Source organism: Centruroides vittatus, unplaced genomic scaffold (genome assembly GCF_030686945.1).
Source record: "Centruroides vittatus isolate TY-2023 unplaced genomic scaffold, ASM3068694v2 scaffold_490, whole genome shotgun sequence".
Classification (NCBI taxonomy): Eukaryota; Metazoa; Arthropoda; class Arachnida; order Scorpiones; family Buthidae; genus Centruroides; species Centruroides vittatus.
Window position 1 is genome coordinate 152,541 of NW_027122711.1, and position 23,278 is coordinate 175,818.

Consider the following 23,278-nt stretch of genomic DNA (forward strand, 5'->3'; position numbering starts at 1 on the left):
GAAGACGTCTCATTTACAGCATTAGTATTTTGTCCTATAATTGAAAATTGTAAATAACCCTTATTTTTAGTTTATTTACAAAGTTTATTAAACGTGAATAATTTATTCTATATTATACTTTTATATAATTCCTGGTAAATATTATTCCACAGCTGGATGATCCAGGAAGTAAAGGCGTGTCATCTGAGGTACCTGCATTCCAATCTAGATTAGGAACTGTAGGAATTTTTCATATGTGATATGACCCAGATATGGTAAACCCTGTCCCTCCTCATCCACTACTATCATTGTGGATCCTGCCAAACTCATGATGAATATGATTAAAGAGGACTTAGTGTCCTGTGGGCAAATAATTTTATATAAAGTGTAAATAAATCTAAATTTTATAATTATATTATTGAGGCCAAGATGGAGATGTAAAACTAATATTGTGTACTTTAGCCCATCCTTTAAGACTTCTCCTGTCAGTTATGGATAAAACTTCGGAATCGGTAGTCCTTGAACTGAAATCAACTCCATTTTTGCATAATTGAGGAGAAAGTATGTCCCAATATTTTTCTTTTACCGTGTTGTCCATATATCTTCTACAAAAACACACGTTTTATATATATTAATATCAATTCGTGTACAAATGATTTCAATTAAAAATATTACTTACTTGCAATATTTAGAGTCGGGTATGCCATATACATTAATTTCTGAGCACTTCGCAAGATCGGCCACTCTAGCCGTATACCATAAAGTGGAAGGAAAAGCACCGGTTAATACATAACTAGTTAAAGAAAACATTAATTACATTCGTGAAGTTTATTTGTAAAGTATTAACGTAAAATAATATCTTCAAAATAGTGCTCACCCAGATTTTTCACCATATTTTTTCAATGACGAAAGTGCTCTGTGTTCACCTCTTCTACTGAATCTTAAAAAAGACATTTTCTTATATTTCCTTTTCATCTCTCTCAGTTTCATTAATATCCAGGATACATTTTCCGCATCGTGTAAATTATAATAAATCCATCTATCAACAGACAAATGTCCAGATACTAATTTATCCGGTTTCTTTAATAGTTCGGCTAATCTAAATAACAAAAAATATATATTTATAACATGCAATCTTCTCTATATTATTCACTATAAGTGTGAGGAAATTAACATGCCATACTTTCTGCTACTTATAATTCTTGCCGTTATTTTCTTCCCAACATTAGTTTCAAAACCGCTTGTAGGTGACAATCCTATTCTGAACACGCAATCATTTTTATCAATTGAATTTCCATTATGCGAATTCAAAAGTGTACCTAGAAGTAATATAAATTCAAATTCGGAATTAAATTTTAATATTTATGAAGAAAATTTTATATGTATGAGTAAAATAACTTACACACTTAAATGTTTAGAAGTATGTAAAAACTTTTGAAGGTACTATAGCCATTAAATTAATTGTTAATTGACTGACAAGTCAGTATTTAAATGTAGATTTCTTTATAGCAACTTTTCTCATGACATATATTTATAAAATAATAAACTTTTTTTTATTTCTGTCAGAGACTAAAGCAAAATTAGATTAAGATCTATTGTATATTTTATGTTTATATTACCTGAAGTACCAACAATTGCACAGGTATTGCAGGTAAAATTAAGATCAACATCTTCGCCATTTACATCCGTAAACTCTTTATTACCGCTGATATTTTTACCTATTACAAATAAAACACGCATTTGAAATAATTCAAAATATTTCGTAATATTAACAAATTATTTATCTCACCTAATATACCTCTTCGAGCTACAAAATGCGGTTTTATATCCTCATTTAATTCTTTTCGTCTCATGATATTTAGGAGTGATATGGGATGAAGGTGATTAGTTTGAATTTTCTCCTCTAACAAATCATCTGAAGGTAACCTATAAATTCTATCTTTTTGGTACAGAGCATATAATCCCAATACCACTTGTATAAGCAAAATAGTTGCCAAAAATGCTGAGAATATTTTACATCTAGAAAACTTTTGCATCTAGAAAAAAATATATTATATTATTGTTATAAATTTATACATCAAATTTTAATTAAGTCTATCCTAATTTCACCTAAGAGAGATTAAATTATTCAGCATCTGTTATTAATTTTAATTAATAAAACCGAAAAAAAATTGTGAAAAAAAAAACTCTTAAGTATTTTCAAATTGCTGAGCATTTTCCTCTTACATTCTATTATTTATTTCGTTATAATTTTACTTTACTTCTAAAATATGTAGCATAACTTGTGTTAACAATGATCATTTTTTCTTTTCTAATCTGTCCTTGTTATCAAGGATAAACATTTAAATAATGTCAATAAAGTGAATTAATTATATATAATTATATATATATATAGATTTATTTATATTATTGTGTGTATATACACATACATACATGCGCAAAGCTGCATCTGCATACAGAAACTAATATATGATAAACTATGATTATACAACTTACAAAGGAAAAATGCATGCTAAGTTACTCACTTTTCATTATATATAATTTATATTTCACCTTATAGATTTCGATAGCATTCTTTTTTCAGCATTTGGATCCACTTAAATATTTTACATACAACTTTTAATGTTGAAATAATAATTTATTAGATACCTGTTCGTTATTATTAATTGCTATATACATAACACACAAAAAAACCTAATAGTATTTACGTTATATTAATATGTCAGTGAATTCACTGGAATGCAAATTATAGTATTAAAAAACTGGGGTAGAGTATTTTATTCGGTAATAGACGAATTATTTCTTAATGGTTCCAGTTTAAATAGCCAGAAGGGAGCTTTTACCAGGACGATATTGTTCACGGAAGATGTGGAATAAAACAAAAATTTTCGTAAATATCAAGCTGATAAAACATTAATAAATTTTCGGAAATTTATAGGATTTATATATCGATAGATACATTTTAACAAGAAAGAATAGAAGAAATTTCACGTTAAACAAAAAAGTCTTAATGGAAAAAATCGACACGTATCGATGCCCTAAAGAAATAAAGAAACCAAGAAGTTCAATGAACTGCAGAGTTTAAGAGAAAAAAAAAAATCACGAATTACGACGGTAAAATTATATATATAATTTCAATTAAAAGGTACAAAAGAGTATAATAGTTATTTTTACACAGCATTAACCAATTCGATTTTACAAGCAAACGTATTAAAAGGGGGTAATTTTATAGAAGCAAGCGCTACGAATGATGCAATAAATGAGACGATTGCTATTAGAAATAAATTGAGCGTTAGAGGAATAATGCTATTTACAAATAATTTATACACATAATAAAATATATGCCAAAATTTATATATACATATATATAAATGCTTACTAGCATTTGTTTTTGACGTTGTTAGCAATATCTCGAATTATTCATTTCGTACAAATAATCCCAGATTTTTCACTTCGTTGCATTTTTTAAACATAAATAAATAAATATTGCGAGTGTTTAACCTGTGCTAACTAAAACTTATTCGTTTATTTTGATTTTTTAAAATATTATTTCATAACTTTAATGATTTTTCTATCTCTAAATTTCTCCATAGTCAAGTACAAAACCTTGGAGTGATGGTCATCGTACCACGATCGTTTTTTCAAGGTTTTATTTATTTATTTATTTTTAAATTTGAAAGTTTGCCAACTTATCCTTAAGTACTTCCTTTTCTTAGATCGATATATTTCAACTATTGAAAAATATTTTAATTTATATATATATATATATATATAATTTTTAATAATTTAAAACATATACGTTAATTTTCCTTAAATTTTTCATCATTTTTATGAGGAGATGAGGAGGAAAAACACACCAAAAGCGTGCCGTAAAGTGAAACCAAATGAACTTAGTTTAGTAATTTTATACTAAAAATTTTACTTTCGTGCAATAAATCATTAGAATTAATTAAATTCGGTTATTTTTCTTTTATTATTTAAAAAAAACTCCTAATTTAAATCATAATTATCATTAATAAGCTTTTATTAACTAGTTAGTTAATGCGTTAAAAATGCGTCCAAAAAAAAATACACAAAACAAATAATAGAAGCGTATTACAATTATCTTCTATTTAAAAAAAAAAAAAAAAAAATTAAATAAAAGAAGATAAATTTTAAAACGATTCTCTCAATGTTATTTTTAATAATGTAAACAAACTAATTGCCTTTACCTTTAATGATCGGACCGTGCTTCTTTCAATGACGACCGAAACTAATTCACTTGCATCATCCATTGTTAACATACGCAACAGTCACGTGATTGCTGCTAACCTCCATTGGTTTGCTTAGGAGAAGCGAGTTTCACGTTCTAGTCAGCCTTGCATTATCCTTAATAGTTCGAGTTTTATTTTATAAACATAAAATTTCGAATAGGGAAAGAAGAAATAAATAAATAAAACGTAACAAGGAACTAGTATAGAACATACTAAACCAATTTTTTAAATACCTTTTTCCAAACTTTTTCACGTGTTCTCTGATAAAGTATAAAAATAGTTTTTTTTGGAATTTTTAAACTTGTGTTATTCAATTTTACTATTAACCAATAAACAAAATTATCTTTTATTCTTGTTATCTTAAACCTAATTTCATTGTTTCTATGCAAAAAACATATAATTACACTTTTACTTGTATTTTCATTGTCTTTAAATGTTTAAAAATAAAATAATTTACACAGACTCCTAGTTTAAAATATCATAAATAATATCTAATACTAGATATTTTTTTATTGAAACAAATTTACAAAACATATTTAAAAAAAAAAAAATTCTTAACACAATTAAATAATCATAATTAAAATAAAACATTCTTATCTTTTCTGCTTTGTTTTCTTTTACTCCTTTTATAAATATGTACATATCAACAAATACAGTCTTCTCTGTATGTGAAAACTCGATTTCAACAACTTTTCACATCATATATAATATATAATATATATATATATAACAATTTAGCAAAGAATATTTTGCAAAGCAGTCTATTATTATTTACTGGCATTTAAATATTCATATAAAGAAACTATGTCTCCGTTAACAAGATGGATGTAGCTAAGTTAATGTCGTTATTTGAATTTCGAAGTGCTCTTATCACGCTTTGTCGGTCGAAACCCATTTCGACTAATCTTTGCACCTGTAATTTTAAAAAAGATAAATTTTACGGTTGCAAGAATATAGTTAAAATATAAGCTTAGTATATTTTGCGGGTAACTTTTCGTACCTGTTCTTCGACAACAGGAAAAGTACTTTCATTCTCAACATTAGCACTAAAATTCTCTGAAAGGAAAAGGTTTACAACATCTTTAGAAAATAGATTAATTGAAATTTTTTGCTTTATAAATTGTACGTAACGGACTTTATCCTCGGATTTATACGAGAGAGTACGCTTCGGAGTCACTAGTATATTTTAGTATATAAAAAAATTACTACCTCCCTGTAAACCGTCTTCTCTTGGATTGGGCTGTCTTCTTCTCATATTAAATACATTTTCCCACTCTTCTCTTCTGTTATAATTCTGAAAAATTCCACCATCCTGCTGCATAAATCTATTAGCAAAACTTTCTGCAGATTGTCTGGTCTTAAAGATTATTTTTAATAAATTTTGATATTACTTAGTTATAAGAAACAAATATATTTTAACTTACCTGCATGTTGCCTCTTTCTCTGAATTCTTGAGCTCTGGCTAAAAGCATCTGTTCTTCAATTAGTTCAAGTTGTTGCTGTCGTTGAATTTCGAGTGTAGCCCCCATGGGTATAGTTCCGTCTTGAGGAGGAGAGGAATTTAGAAGCCATTTTAATGTCAGTGCAGCTATTTTGGATAAGAAATCTGGAACCCTTATCCACTGCTGAATTCTCAAGACATTCCAACGACATATTAAGCCAGCTAACTAAATTAAATAGAATTATAAATTCAAATATTTGATAAAAACTTAGTTAATAAATCTTTAAAGAAATTATTCAGATTAGGTTTAAAAATCAGATAATGCTATTACTGGCAATATTATTTTCATAACTATTTCAATCAAATGTTTCTTTTTTTAATCTGAAGAAATTTAATACACACATTCCATTCCAAATAGTATTTCATATTTATATAATAAACTGTATAATTAAAAATGAAAGCTCACTTATTGACCAAAAATGTTTCTAAAATGACAAAGTAGCCCTTATTCCGAACACACCTTTCTTTGTAGGCTATTGTTGGAATTTAAAAGCTTCAATGACTCCCTGCATCTACACTATCATAACTATCACCTTATAAATTACAATCATATTTGCATAATAGTAAAAAATTTTTAATTGTTTACTATTGTGTTAATGTATTTGTGATTTATATGGTGGCAGTTCTGACAGATGTAAATGCAAGAACTGAAAATCTTTCAAAAATTCTAGAAATGTAGCTTAACTAAGAAATAATCTAAATTTCACAGAAAAACATTTAAAAGTATAGAGCTAAAAACTAAAGATTCAATAGAGTGTATTTGAACCCCTGCTGGCAATTCATGTTGCAACATGGTTTGGTAACAAATTGGCGTCCTAATTTTTTCCCAAGATAAGTTATTCCATTCATTTTTCACCTGTCGTATCACTGATATTTCTTGTCTGATTTTCTCAATGTCAGTGCATGCCACATCATTCCGTAAATGTTCAATGATGAAAAAATCTGGAACATAGCTAGCCAGTGTGTCAATAATTTGAAGATATACTACTTATGACATCTTTATGTGCACAAATATTATCTTGATCAAAAGTGGATCCCTGTAATTCAGCCAAAAAGGAAACAGAAACAGGTCATAAAATGTCATTGATATACTGCTGTACTGTCAACCTACCAGTAATAAAGATGAGAGAAGACCTGCCAATATAGGAAATTGTGCTTCGTACCATTACACTATTTGCTTTCACTGTATGGCATAGTATACAAATGGCAGATCATGCCACTGCCCCTAATGTTGCCACACACAAATTCTGTAATAATCTTGTCTTACATAGAAACAAGAGTCTTTGCTAAAATCTTTTTTTATAAAATGTAGCATATTTAAATATTTTGTTTTATATTATTATTTTATTTTAATATTAACATCCAATTTTGTTGTTATACTTATTTTATCACACTTTTGTAAAAAACACGGTATTCTTTTTTTCAAATTCTATAAATTTTTAAATACTTGTATGTTCTATTTCATTTCTGTGTTCAACAACCAAGGAAAAACCATTAAACTAAATCAAAAACATTTTTAGCTCATTACATTTTACTTACTAGAGTGATGTAAGATGTGGTTTTTGTTTGCTAAAGGCAATTTGCTACCATTCAATTGTCATCCACCTCTCTCAAGCTTGACACTTTTAGTAAGACAATACAATATGCCAATAAAGAAAAGTATCATATATGGCCAATAGTGGATCCAAAAATATTTAAAAGGGGATATAGAAAGGAAACAATATATCTTACAAAATTTCTACCACTCAGGGTACCCTGCTTTACTTTGGAAAATCCACAAAAAGAGGATGCAGTTATGCCCAGCTCACCCACCCTAAATTCACTCAGTATGGGACAGCCTAGATGAAATCCAACCTCACATAGGCATTGACCAATGATGTTAGATGATACTGGAAACAGTATAGAACTGGCTACATTGTTCAAATTTTCGTCATCATCCCTGACAGCTTTGTTGTCCTCTTGAGATTCTCGAATCCTCTTGAGCATTTGTTTGTCTGGGTCTTCTGAAACCTGTATGTCAGCTATGATTATTTTCTGTGAGCCATTCCAGCAGATTCATGCAACTGTCACATCCATTCAAATCAGATGCAAAGAAATATGCCTAAAAGACCAGCCATAAGTACAGATGATTACAATTTACCCTCTTTGAAAGTTGTTAACTTACTGAAAAGATCTTTTAGTACAAGGCCTAGACATTTTTTGTTTTCTCAAATGCCTATGTTCACCACACATCAATAATGATAATCAACAACAAACTTTGTTCATACTTAAATAAGCTTAATGATATCATTTCTATGCAGGCTCCTCATGATGCAATCATGCCAAAGTGATGGAATTAAGATTAGGAGCAAAAGAAATCATTGATTTTGATTATTTTTTTGGATACAAATTTTTTGTTGTGTGTGTGTGTGTGTGTGTGTGTATATATATATATACACACACACACAACCCACATATAAACATAAAATATTTAATAAATTACTGTAAATGCTTATTAAATATTAATTTTTGTTTATAAAATTAACCAAATCAAAAGAAAAATAATTATCAACATAATAATCAACACAGCTTATTTACTAAATATTGTTAAAATAATTAATAAAATTAAATATAAAGACAGACCAACAAAACAGTTCCTTGGTAAAGTAGAAACCATTTAACAAATCTACTAAATTAGCATTCCATGTATTATGAACATACATTTAAACCTATAAATTTAAACACATTATTTTTTAACTTTAATCTTTTAATTTTTTCTTATCTGACAAATGCAACGATTATAGTTTAGTCTGTAATTTTAAATAATGTTGAAGTTAGGCATTTTTCCACATATATTATCATTTTAAGAAATATTAGTTAAGATATACATTTTTACTATATTCTGATCTTAACATGCATGTAATATTGTTTTATCTGCTGAGAGTTTTTTAACATACCATGCAGGATGTTAAAAAACTATTCTATGTAACTGAATGTATTTTATATATATATATAAATTATACAGATCAAAAAATACATATATATACACTTACTAAACAACAAATTCCAGTCACCATACATCCTCTGTTTGTACTCATTATCTGTAAAAAATATGATTTATAAGTAAATATAGGAATTCAATAAAACAATTTTAAAAGATATCTTACAGGTGTCTTCCTATCTATACTTAATACTCATAAATATTTCAAAAAATTTTCAAATTAACTTATGAAGTTTATAGTAAATTGTTTTAAAATTCTATTAAATAAAAAAAAAATATAAGTTAAAAATATATTTTAAAAAATACTTCTTTAATCATTCACAATATTTTTATTAGTAATAATATGAGAAATCAATTTGAGCTACTTTAATAGTACTTAATGTTATTCTTGCGTAATTACTTTAAATTTAAACTTGCCTGTAAACCGAGAAGATAAGTCAGTGTCTTTCCAGTCACAGGAACACCCATTATATGAATTTGGGCAACTCGAGGAATGTCCAAGAAATAATTCACAAATAGAGGAAAGATAAGTTCATATCTATAAATTCACATAGTAAAATATTTAATGTTTCATATAATATTTAATAACATGTAAACGAATCGTACAAAATCAAAAATAATTTAAATATTTTCCTAACTTACGGGCCAGTTGGTAGATAGGAAATATAAATATCTAATTGTCTTAAGGCATACACAGTTGTTAATTCTAACACAGTTGCAACTGTACAAACAGCAAGTAAATAAGACTGTAATAAAAAAGCATAATATATATTAGCCTATTCATAATTTTATATTGTAATTACTATAACTAAAACTCAATATTTTTTAACTTACACAAAATTTATGAGATCCGTAACGACGTTCAAATATTCTAAAATAATAAATCAGTAAGGTTCCGCAAACCAAATCTTTTGTGTCAAGGAAAGTAAGTTTAGAAGTTATAATTCTCCATACCTGAAAAATTACAAATTAAAAATCTTTTGATAAACCAGAAATATCAATAAGAATTCTTTATCATAATTCTAAATGTTTTCTTCCTTTAAATCTTAATGTAAAATCTCAATACTGAATGTAATAAAATAAAAGTTTGACTATGAATAGACCTTTAAATTGCTTTTTAAAAGAATTTTGGATGCATCGGTTCAATGCTTTTTAACTAGCATGTTACGTTTTGCAAAAATTCAAACACTAATGTTTATTTTAGATTTTATAATAGATAAATTTTAATGAACTCTATAATTATATTATAATTATCTTTATAGATTCTAGTAATTCTTATGTAAGAATTTCAATACGATTAATTATCAAGTTATCGAGTTTCTTGAATTACGTGACAGAGGAAAAAATTTAGAAAGTGTAATTTATCTTAAACGTCTGACAGTTTGCATTATAAATGTAAATATAAATTTCGTAATAAATAATTGTGATGATATAAAATTAGTTTCCTTGAAAAAATTTATTATAAAAAATAATTTTGATTGTAAGTTGGATAGTTTGTTAGAATTGTTGTGTGAAACAAGACAATACAAATTCTCATTTTTTCATAATACACAATTTGATATTTTAAATACTGATAACTGAAGAAAAATATATAGTATTAGTACAATGTAGAATTAATTTAAAATTTCCTGTAATTTTATCTGGTTTGCAACTTTCAGTCTTTCTAATATAGATGGATGTTCTTATTATTTTGGCAATGATGACATGATATTTATTGGTGTTTAAAATTAAGGGCTCAGCATGCTTAATGCATTCAAATAGTAAATATTTAAGGACGTTTTCATTTTCCTTAACTTGAACAATTTTTCGTGAGACCAACATTTATTCAGAATGAAAAGCAGTGTACACCATTAAGTAAAACTTTCAATTCATATGAACTTTGTCTATAGTGATTAGTTACACTTTAACAAGAAAAATGTTATAATACAGTAGAGCGTCATTTATCTGAAAGCCGGTTAACCGAAACGTTGGTTATCCGAAAGCTTTCCAGTCAGATCGTATCGTGCCGAATCGAACGTTTTTGATACTAGATTAATTTCTAAAGTATAATTTTTTGTTTTTATATTTTTCAATATATTTATTTTGTTTGTACAAAATAAAGAAATAATTTTGAACGACACAATAGCCTCGATTATTATTATAAAAATATTCGTTAGGCTTAAAATCGACGAAAATTCAACACGAAGCGACACGCAACAGAAAAAATTTCAACATCGGATAGGTTAATATATTTTTTCGTACATAATCGGTTATCCGAACAACCCCAGTCCCCAATTGATTCGGATAAATGATGCTCTACTGTACTTGACATTTTTAGCATTATCATAATAATTACCTCTAATAATAAATGTAATGAAACATCTAATGACATTTTATAAATGCAATCAATTATAGTTTTCTCTAATTCTTTGACTATGTTAAATGATTTATGCCTCATACATTCGATATGCTATTGCACGGAGTAACAATAATTATTGAAGTCATACACAGATTATTATGATTATGATGATGATTGTATTAATTTGAAAATGTCATGCAATACGTCAAGCATGTAAAATATGGCGAGAAAAAGAATTAAAGGAATTATAATTATGATGATAATACACATTATGCTGTTAAATATTTAACTATAATTATTCATAATTATTTAATATTTAAAAACTTACCTCATATTGTTCAAATATATTAGGGATGCTATATATTACATATTGTTTAACATGAGCTAATAATGGAACATTTAAAGCACATGATGTTAAGAACATACATCCAAATAAGCCTTTAGAAACGGGTGCTTTATCTGGAAAATAAATTTTAATTGTGTTAATCATCTTAAATATAATAGTAAAACTAATCAAAAATACTGTTAAAAAATAATTTAGGATAAAAGTATTTCTATTGTTTTGGCAAAATTATTTCGATTAAGTAAAATAAGATTTCCAGAAATATGTGTTTTTTAATAAAAATATTTTTAACTTATTAAATGTTAGCCGAGTTATTTAGAACAGTGACTTTTAACGAGGAGTGCACACACATCCATAAAGATACGAGATATCTTTTTTGGGGGCTGGACTTCTGTGATACATTTTCTTTATTTCTTTAAACTTGTTTTTTCATTACACGCCAATTCTTTTTTTAAAATAAAACACTTATACAAAATATACCAACACCAAAGTTTAAATATATAATTGTCTCTTTATTGCAAATTCCTAATATAGACTTAAATGTTTTTGCGTTAATTTGAATGGACTCAGATGACACTGGGATGTAAGAGGCATTTTAAAAATTCAAAGTGTGCAGACAAAGGTTTATTAGAAACAATTTGAATATACATTTTGGACTTAACCAAATTTTTTTATAGTAAAATTTTTAATATTGTTTTATAACTTTCATATTAAAACAAAAATTAATTTTGTTCCTTTTAGTAAATAATATATTTTTTGTTTTACGGTAATTATTTAAACATATTCTTAGCAAAATAACTAAGCAAATAATTAATCATCATCTATCAATGTAAATGTAGCATTTGAAAATAGCAAGCTATCAATGTCATACTTAAAATCTTTTGTATGTATCATAACAATAGGTCTAGTAAATGCTTTTTTTGTAATAACTCTATAATCAGAATTGAAAATAAAAATTGATATTTAAAATTTTCAATAATAAAAAGAAAGAAAGATACAAATTCAAACAGTAAGACACTAAATTAAATCATGTTATAAAGCAAAATGTTTTCAAAAACTTCACTCCATTACCAGAATTATTTAACTGCTTTCGTTGAATTATCATCATTACATCAATAGTCAAAACTTCTACTTCAAAAAGTTTATTAAATTTTTTATTTACAAATAATCGGAAATGTCTTATGATAATGGATTTCCACCCCCTAACGATAATAAAATCTCTCTTTTCAACAAATTTTCAATTTTCTACAAGAAAGTATGTCTTTTTTTTAAATTTAAACAATATTCCCATTTAACTACTGTATTTTCCGGTGTATAAAATGACTTTTTAACCCAGGAAAATCTTCTCAAAAGTCGGGTGTCGTCTTATAGAGCAAGTATATCCCAAACTCTATATTTTAACTGTAAAAGTCGGGGTCGTCTTATATGCTGGAAAATACAGTATGTTTAATTTCTACATAACAAAGATTTTAAATCCAGACAAATTTTAAAATAAACATCCTCTTTTTTCTTATTGATAAGTAATAAAATACCGACTCCACAACTCTTGCCAGCAGGATGACCACAATAAATTTAATACAATATCTGTTCTATACTGTACTTCTAAGAAGGTAGAAACATCTGTATCCAAGGATAGTTTCAAATAACAATCTTTTTTATATGTTCGAAAATGTAAGAAATGGTTTTCGTCAACAAAAAAGTTCCAGATGAAATTTTTAACAAATGATCAAATGATAATATCAGATTATCTATTAGGCTAGAACTGGCTAATTAACTTTAAACACGCTATATAATTTGGACTTTAATTGAGGATGATAGCTTAATTTCCAATAATAAAGTTTTAAATTTAGACTATTCTTCTAAATGGAAACGGAGGAAAATTTTTTATGAACTTTCATTTTTCAATTACTAATAACTTAATTTATTAGTGATTAAAATTTATTTATTTATTGTACAGTATATAAATATTTATAAAACAAAAAGTTCTGTTATTTAATATTCATAATAATCTGTGCATATATTTTACACATAGTGAGTAATTAGTATTTTAACAGATCTTTACAAAAATTACTGTATTTTCCAGCATATAAGACGATCCCCGACTTTTATAGTTAAAATATAGAGTTTGGGATATACTTGCCCTATAAGACGACACCCGGCATATAAGACGACCTCCGACTCGAGATGATTTTCCTGGGTTAAAAAGTCATCTTATACACCAGAAGATATGGTATTATATGTTTTAAAATAATAATCACATCAAATTTATATTGCCTCTATGTTTATGACTAATTTAATTAATTATAATTAATGACTACATTTCAACTTTTAACCTAATTATTTTGTGTTTCATAAATACTTCATAATTTCAAAAAGTGAAAGAAACGTTATACTTCCTCAAACCCCGCAGGGTTTATTTTTAGTGTTTGTATCCCCAAGGGTTTATTTGAAGACATGGATATTTTTGAGATTAGTGTTTATCATCTTGCAATAGGAGACAAGTGGGTAAAAGCTGAAAGAAATACCTTAAGTACTTGTATATTTTCCAAACTATCAAAACCTTTTTATTGACTGCATTTGTAGATTACAGCTACAACATTTGAAATAACTACTGTTTTCATATTTAACCCAAATCGGCTTCTTCCAATTTGGTTATTACGTTGACAATCATATCTGCTTCAAATTCACCATCCTTTTATAATTTGAGTTTTCAAATTACCCTTTGACTAATGAGCTTGCAACATATGAATTCAATTGCAACTTTCCCTCACTCAATATTAAAAAATATTTCCACAAACCTTGGTATAGAAAATGCTGTCTGATTCTAAACAATCTGAAGAGAGAAAATTTTAGTTAAACTCCTTACCTGCCATTTTAAACTGCATTACCATATTCAGTACAGTACTTCAATGTGTTTCCTATTCTTTTCAATCCTAAGTTTATTTAAGATCAAAGTTTATTCGATTTATTCAAAGACCAAAGGTTAATTAAAGAAATACTATATACAGTAAACTCCTGATTATCCCTGTGCAGATTATCCGTGCATGAATTTAATTTCAAAAAAAAAAAAATGTAATGAAGGTAATGATTTGATTAAATTTTGGAAAAAAAATGACAATACTGGATGCGATACATGGTGTAACTCAATCTTAGAACAAAATAAAGCCATCAACACTCGTTTGATCGTGAAGGAAAATTCTACCAAATGTAGAAGGTGATTTTTTTGGATTCTATCAAGCCCAAGACAAGTGAAACAGTATCTAAATAAGTGAGCTAAGTGCAAATTTAGATGGCTTTGAAAATGTTGATAGAGAAAATATTGAGGAGTGGTTAGAACATGATTCATATGATGGAGGTTTTCAAATAACGAGTGACGCGGATATTATTTCCAATCTCATTCAACCAGAAGAGCAAGAGAATGAAGCCGAAAGTAGAGAAAAAGAAATTATCAATTGCATTAGTCACAACACAGTCCTGAATTCTGTTGACACTTTGTTGGAATACATCGTCCAATGGGAATTCAAGTATAATGACATAATAGCTTTTAGAAAAATTCGAACCGATATTAAAAAATCATTAAAAGATTCCTGCAAACAAGCCAAAATCACAGATTTTCTTAATAATGAGCATTAAACATGTTAAAATAATTGTGTGCCTTAGAAATGTATAATATGTTGTATTTTAAAAATAAATAATTATAGTTCGGATTATCCGTGTTTTTGGATTATCCATGCCACCTCTCCCCACCATTAGCCCGAATAATCGGGAGTTTACTGTATATACAAAAATGGCAATAACTTCGTTACTTGCATCTTATGTGCAATATTTTGTTTTGGACATTCTTACCGTTTCTTATTAAAAATGTACTTAATACATTATTATATTAACTCTACCTAATGATAATTTATTGTGCATGATTTCCATAATTCTTAACAAAAACCTTGTTTATGAAGTTTTAATATCTAAAAGCAGATTGGAAACTTCTACATGAAATAAGCAAAACTGAAAATTATCTCACCGCAATTTGAATTTACTATAAAAGAATTATCATTTTCCAATAATAATCTAGAAAATGAAAGTATATTCATTAATCAAAATTTACCATAAATAGAATAAACATTTTATATATGTGTATATGAATGTATGTAATATTCTTAAATATTTTTAACACATTTAAATATACACATACATATAAATGAAAAACTATATAAATTACAATATAAACTATAAAATCATTTTATAATACATAAAACAAACAAAACAAATTTATTCCGTTTTTATTGCAATAATTTATGTATCCTTACGTGAAACTGAAGTTGCGGTAATATAATAAATCATTTCTTTTATAATTTACTTTTCTCTAACAAACACAGGTTGTCTGAAAAGAAACTGAACTTTTGCTCTAGGAAGAAAAAAAACTACAGGAAATATTTTTATGAATAAGTTTGTTTATTTGAAATAAAATTCCTTTTCAGCAATACAATGTACAGAACGAGGAATGAGCATTTCAAAGACTTTTTGAGCTCCTGTTTTGGCACCTGGTTCAGTACTGCAGTCGCAGCAGCCTCGATCTCAGGAATGTCTAGTAACAGTCCCTCCCATTAAAATTTTGTTTTGGGTACAGAAAATAGTCGCAGGGAGCCAGATCAGAAGAATTAGGTGGATGGTCTAGGGTTACAATACCTTTTTGAGTCAAAAATTGACAAACGACGGTGCTCTTGTGCGAGGGTGCATTGTCGTGCAGCAACGTCCAGCTTCCTTGAACACAATACTCCAGCTGTACGTGTAAAGTTTGGTTCCAAAGACGTTCCAAAATACCTAAATAATAGTCTCTGGTAACATTCTGGTCATTTGGGACAAATTCTTTGTGCACAATACCCTTGGAATCATAAAAACTGACAAACAGACAAACACGGTCTTGTCCCACAATTTTTGGAAACAAAGTTTTTTGATGAGCTTGTCTCTGACCTCCATATAGGACTTCGATGTTTCGTCAAAGAGGTTGTATTGGTAGAACTGCATCTCATCGCCGAAGACAATACTTTTAAGAAAATTTAGATTGTGGCAAGTTGTTTTGATGATATCCTGAGCATGATGAATGCATGCCTGTTTTTGTTCCTCAGTGAGTGAGTACAGAACAAAGTGGGAACAGACCTTATATTTGTTCAAATGATTATGTAAAATTATGTGGACAGAGTCCTTTGACACTCCCAACTCCTCTGACAACATTGTACGGGTTACATTTAGACCTTTTCCTAATATTTGTCGCACTTTATCTATGTTACTGTCCATAGTCAACATCTTCAGACCACCACTTTTCAGATTGTTTTCAATTGACTCCTGGCCATCTTTGAATTGACTAAACCAGTTGTAAACTTGTGTTTGGAACAGGCAATCATCCCCATGTACTTGTTTCAGTAACTCAAACATTTTGGTTAAACTTTTCTTTAGTTTTACACAAAACTTACTGTTGGCACATTGCTCCATTGCAATTTTGATGAGGGTCACGAAATAACCCTTACATTTCATGCCACACAAAGGATCGTTATGAACCAATTCAAATACTATTGCACACGATTGATAATATAATGTTCAAAATTTTGAATTTGACTGTTAATACTAATTGTACCATCTAGGGTTATATTTCAAGAGCAAAAATTCAGTTTTTTTTTTTTTTTTAGACAACCTGTGCATATATAATACTTTTTTATTCTATAATTAAAGAAAAACGTCATTAAGCAAAATTTTATTATATAACCAGGTAAAATATGAAATGGCATCTCTCTGTGTTGATAGATTATGCTTTATAATACAGATATCCTTGATTAACACAATTAATCCCTCAATGCTACTGCATATATCATTATTACATTAATAAAATACGGTATCTATGTTAAGTAAAGACAGCTGGTAAAGCCGCATTAAATAAAATTTCTGCCGCGTACATAAAGGTATTACAGCAATTAACTTTGCACGTTAATCAAATCCCGCATTAAGCGAGGAATACCTGTATTCTTGTTATAAAAAAAAAACACATTTAAGTTTGAAAAAATTATACAAAGCTATACTTCCCAAAATATTCAGAAGAATAATTAATATGTTCATTTTCCTAGCTACTGATATAAGAATTAAACTTCTGTGTAATATTTTCAATATAAAATATTAAACAAGATATTAATATCTTTGACATAATTAATTTGACATGATTTGCTGTTTATAGTCATAGCTGTGAAAAAGTTACTAGATCCGGATTTTTTTTTTAATTAAAATATTTTACATTTCAGACACCTGTTAACAATCAACATTGTTCTTTTCTTGTGTTTTTGAATTATCTTCTATAATGGTGTAATGTTGCTTACAGATAAAAAGTATTATTAATTCCATAATACTAGATTATACAATGTCACACAATAGTTAAATAATAGATCAGAACATGAAACTACAAAATTATTCAATTGTTAAATTTATGAAGTTTAAAAATAAAGAAAATAAATCTGTTCTATTTTTATATCCTTTTTAATTGAATCTATAGATTATTGATTTTACGAAACAGAAGAAAATGTTTGTCAGATTATTCAACATTCATAATCAAATTAAAAGCATATTATACAAATGAAACTTGTCAATCTAAAAAACTAAAACCAATTTTTTTGACAAACGAAAATCAGAAGAAAGTTGATTTGCTATTGTTTATCAGTACTAAAATCAATAGTTTATAGTTTTCAATATAAAATTTAGTAAATTAAATGATAATATAGTGACTAATATATCAAATTTAAGAATAAAATTTAATCTTTAATTTAGAGAAATGTTGTAGATGTGCAATATACAATCTTAGGGCTGAACAAATCTTGCAGTTACAGTAGCATGCATAAAGAATGAGCAATTATTTATTTTAACAGTCACATGGCTGGGCTGCAGTTTTTAATCATATATTTTATTTATTTAATCGATATAAATAAAAATGTAATGTCCGTTTGTGCCTACAGGTAATCTCCGAAAGTTCTTCGCCGATTCCTTTGAAATTTTCACACAACGTTCCATTCAAATACGGCCGTGTTTATATATAATATACATGTCGAAATTCCCTCCCCCGAGAGTTAATAATAAAAAAAGTTATTTTTTTATGAAATCTCATAACAGATGGTGCTACACACAATTTTAACGTCGTACTAGTGTGTCTTGCTTTTTCTTAAATATTTTTCGCTTGGAAAATTACGAAATATTTAGTTACAAAAGTTTAAAAATTAATTAAATCGTATTTACATTAAATTCCTTCAATAGAAACATTTAAATCATTAACTTTAAATTTATAAAATTAAATCCAGAAAGAACACATTTCTAAAAGCAAAATTACTTTTACGTATAACTGTAGTTGTACAGTACAATCAAATTTAACTATTTTATAAATGAACATTAATGCTTCTAATTATCAGCGATAAATAAAACTGAAAACATTGATGACGAATTTAAATAGGAAAGTGAAAGCGTTACTTTAGATTTATTACATTGTGGTGGTACACCATTATATTTTTGTAATTTTGTATATCTATATAAATAAAAATGTAATGTTCATTTGTTCCTACTGATTCCTTTGAAATTTTGACACAACGTTGCATTCGAATACACACGTTTTTATATAATATACATGTCGAAATTCCCCACCCACCAGGGGAGAGGGACAAGATTAAGGCTTACCATAAAAAACTGGGCTTCTATTATACTATTTTAGATGCGGTTTTTTGCATTTTAATAGGGTACGTCAAGAGAATGTACACTGAGAAGGGATTTTTCAAAATCCCCCACAAGGAAAGTGTTATACATTTATAATAGATATATTTTGAGCCACAGCAACGTGTGGCTGGGGCCGCTAGTTTAAAATATATGCTTGCCACCTCACTAGTTAGTAGTGTCTTGCCCCTGTATATTATCACAGTATACTTTTTCACGTTAGAAATAGAGACATGCCAGTCATCTATCTAACTTCTTTCGGGGGAAAATTTTTGAATTGAAATATGATGTAGTTCATATATAGTTAATCGGGGCCTCATGCCTTTAAGTGTTCCATATCTGGTCTCAGCTTTCATTTATCTAACTCTGTTCTCAAGATTAAGGAAGGTCAAAAAGACAACAGTGCAAATTTAGAGATGTACAATTTTTTCAAATCGCAGCCCAATGAGTTAACTTTAGAAAAAATATATCGCATGTCATCACTTACATGATATTACTGGTAATAATATTGCACATTACTGGTTAACTTTGTACCTGGCAGAGCAGTAATATAGGTAACACTACAACCAACCACACAACAGTTATTTTTTGAAGTTTTGTGTGGCAGAAAGCTGTGGTTCATTATCACTGGAAGAAAACAAGCACTGCGTTTCAGTATGTATCCAACCCAAAGATGCACGTGTTTTCCCGAAGCAGTTTGTTTTGCCTGCATACAGATGGCTGTCAACTCAGTTCCACTAGCTCTATAAACAGTAGCAGATTATGTTTGTTTGATGCCCTAGGCTCAATTTTGTTATAAGGCCCTTTATGTACAAGTGTTTTTTTTTATATTAAAAAGACAATAAAGTCTGTCAAGTAGGCCTAACAAAGTTATCCAAAAGACAATGTGATTTGGTCTTCCGCTTGAAAAAATTGGTTTTCTGGAGGGAGTCAGTTCAGCAGGTGGCATATTAGCTGGTTTGGCACAAGTCCCAAATGGGCAGACCTGAAGGTACACTACTGGCCCAGTTCCAGATTGGATTATTGTTAGACCTGGAAAATCCCTTAAAAGGAGAGATGATGATCAAAAAAGGGAGATGTTTTGTCTGGACTATGAACAGAGGACCAAGACGAAAGAAAGTACAGCAAGAACTTTGTATGGACTTCAAAAAGGAAAGCTTCCTCCAGATTGCTAGAGGGAGCAATAGAAAAGAAAATATGGCAGAAAGCCTTGACTGTACTTTAAAGGAAGAGAGAAGCAACATTATGTTGGAATACTACAGATGCATTTGCTGGTGTGGTCCCAATATATGTAGAAAATAAAGGACTGGCCAATAAGTTTAGGTCATAAGGTGTCTTTCTGGCAAACCAGGACCTCAAATCATAAGTAGAAGTTTATCTGATCGAGACTACTCTAAACTGGATCTTTGAACTTCACTAAGTCCTTAAATAATAAGAAGTTTTTTCTTTATAATATACACTTTTTAAACATTCACTGAATTTTTAGAGGCATATTATCTTTTTGCCATGTAATTTTTAAGGCCACTCAAGATGACTAAACCCTAGATGCATGCCTAGTACACCTATCGGATAATCTATCACTGGATGTAAATGTGAAAGAAATTAATATCATTATTTAATTTTATTTTTCAAACTTCGAAAAGTATTCTCTCTTGTATGAAAAAATAAATTCTAAATAATTCAATAAAAAAATAATTTAAAAATTCAATATAAAACATTAATTTAGCATGCTTAGAATTTATAGATAGTAAAGTTTGTTTAGGAAAAGGTTCAGAAAGTTCAAACATATCTTTTTTTTAAATATATTTTATTTTTATAAAAGAACTATTCATGAATTAAAGTTTCTTATTTAATACAATTTCAATTTTCTCTGTTGTTTTCCCAGCATTATGTCTTGCTTATCATGAAACATTATAAAACTTGGCACCAGTTTTCTAAATAAATAAATCAATACTAATTTCAGGAAGCTATCTTTTTCATTAATTAAAACAAATGTTTTCAGTTAAAATCCAAATAATTCTAAATCTGAAGTTTAATAGTTTAAAAATCACATAGCATAGAATATGTAAATTAGAAAAAACTTCAAAATTATTCTAAACAGTTGCAATTTTTAAATTTGAAATAAAGCAAAATAATAAAATGAAACTTATTTTGTATTATTCTAGGACAAATAAATATAATTAAGTGAATTTTGCTATTAATCTCTTGCAGAAGGAAAAAAAATTGATGGAATTCAACCATAGCCAAGTGTTGCTAAGTTCATTTGCATCCTGTATATTAATAATGTTATACTGAAATAGTTCTAAAATCCTTACTGGGGTATAACCATCCCATTCATTAATTAATACAGGTTTGGACCCAAACTGATGTATTATAATAAAGTCCACATAAACAAGGAGGTAGCATTACTCACAATGACTACAGAAGCATAAAAGTTCTTTTATTCTAACAGAAACTGATCTAGTACTAGAACAATATTATATAAATTTTGAAAGTTTAAGTATGTAAATACCAACTTTATCTAATTTATCTACAGTATTTGAATCTTACATGAGCAAAGGATTTGTATAACAGTGGTATTTATCTCAAACATTATATCTATTAATAAGACCTTGATTGAGTTATCAGGATGTTGGCTACACTTTTGTCAGTAACTATCAATAATTTTTAGTTAGTTTATACAACATCACTTTCTGCCCTGTGGGCATTAAAAGTGTTTCTTTTTATTAAGCCCATTTGGTTCAGCCAGACTCACAATGAGGCAACAGGATGGTGAGGAACAAGGCCCAAAATATTCAGAAAAAACCCACAAAAATTTCTGAACTTTTTACCTGCTTTGATTTGTCTCCCTAAAATGGGTGGTTACTCTTTTAGCAAACCTTATAATGGGCTTGCTAAAAGAGACCCTCTTAGGGCAGAGGTGAGCGAGCGAGAAGAGGTGAGGACGTTTCGTGCTCTCATTTATTTCGACCACACAGACGAGAGAGAGAGAAACAGTGTGTGAAATGTCACCACCTCTTCTCTCTCACTCACATCTGCACAGTTGCACCCTTAGTGCCTACAGGGCAGAAAGAGTTAAAAAAAAAAAAAAACCATTCTAGAAGACGTAGAAAAACAAATCAATTTCATCTCAAAACAACTTACAGTCGAGCCAGCATCGAAGAGATACCTATAAGATAGCTAAACAATTTTTAGTAAACATAAATTTAATTAAAATAAAATATAAACTATTACTAAAATCATTGCTATCATTTCCATCTAACTATTCCAACATTAGATAATACAGCTGTCATAGGAAAGACTATTACATAGAAAAATATAATTAAAAGTAGCATGTATAATATATAACCAGATTAGTTAAATAACACTGCTTTAATTTAGAAACAATTTAAAATCACTTGTAAATTGATTACATAACTTTACAATTACTTAAAAGTGTTTTAATTTCAATGAGTGTGTCACATTAAGCGAAATTATAAATAAAAAAACATAATGTAAGGTAAATAAGGTCATTAACTGCATAAAAACGCAATGTGTATGCAATAACTCATTAAATGATACAGGTGTGATGTTTATATTTAAGAAATTGATAGAAATTAATTGAATAATTTGTTATATTTAGCAATATGTCACTTACAGAAGCCGGTGGTACTATATTGCGATAATATTGCAGCCATATTTTGAGAAGAGAAGAGAAATTAAACAGAATTAAACGAAGACATTTTCTTTCAAAATGATTAAGAAGATTCGAATCAGAAGATGGCCACCTAACGGCATTATAAAATATTTTCTAATATATGGTAAAATATTAATATAAATTTTCACTTTTATATTTTTATTTTATTTTTATTTAGATATAAAACGTGTATATTATTAGTTATATTAAATATATATAATAATTTTAAAAAAATACTTTTTAAATACTGTAGTTATGAAATAATATAAACGGACGAAAGACTATGATTGGAAGACGAATGATCGCGTGACTTATTTAAGCAACTTATTTTAAATTTAAACTTTCTTCTATATAAATATAAAGTTTTCAACAGGAAAATAAATTTTATTTCCATTTTCTTTTTTTTTTTTTTCATTTTTGAATTCCTTTTTTTCTTACAATCGGATGAGCGAATTATTAGCCTACCGCACTCGATGG

General features: G+C 28.0%; 2 protein-coding genes across 3 annotated transcripts; both read right to left on the reverse strand.

The window, feature by feature from the left end:
* Positions 1 to 248: 248 nt before the first annotated feature.
* On the reverse strand, positions 249 to 4,410 carry LOC136989379 (alpha-N-acetylgalactosaminide alpha-2,6-sialyltransferase 5-like). The gene is made up of 7 exons (XM_067287500.1): positions 4,191 to 4,410; positions 1,769 to 2,015; positions 1,599 to 1,697; positions 1,163 to 1,298; positions 857 to 1,078; positions 659 to 772; positions 249 to 584 (listed from the first exon to the last, which is right to left on the reverse strand). Exons 1-7 carry the CDS (start codon positions 4,260 to 4,262, stop codon positions 395 to 397), a joined length of 1,080 nt encoding a protein of 359 aa, XP_067143601.1. The 5' UTR covers positions 4,263 to 4,410; the 3' UTR covers positions 249 to 394.
* Positions 4,411 to 4,761: 351 nt separating this feature from the next.
* LOC136989368 (ubiquitin-associated domain-containing protein 2-like) lies at positions 4,762 to 22,909 on the reverse strand. Of its 2 annotated transcripts, none has more exons than XM_067287487.1 (10): positions 22,763 to 22,909; positions 11,380 to 11,510; positions 9,548 to 9,667; positions 9,356 to 9,459; positions 9,131 to 9,251; positions 8,766 to 8,813; positions 5,657 to 5,899; positions 5,442 to 5,589; positions 5,233 to 5,288; positions 4,762 to 5,145 (listed from the first exon to the last, which is right to left on the reverse strand). In XM_067287487.1, exons 1-10 carry the CDS (start codon positions 22,800 to 22,802, stop codon positions 5,035 to 5,037), a joined length of 1,122 nt encoding a protein of 373 aa, XP_067143588.1. In that variant the 5' UTR covers positions 22,803 to 22,909; the 3' UTR covers positions 4,762 to 5,034. The 2 variants fall into 2 exon arrangements, with proteins under 2 accessions (XP_067143588.1, XP_067143589.1); XM_067287488.1 differs by having other exon boundaries at positions 4,764 to 5,145; positions 5,442 to 5,526.
* Between the last annotated feature and the right edge of the window lie 369 nt (positions 22,910 to 23,278).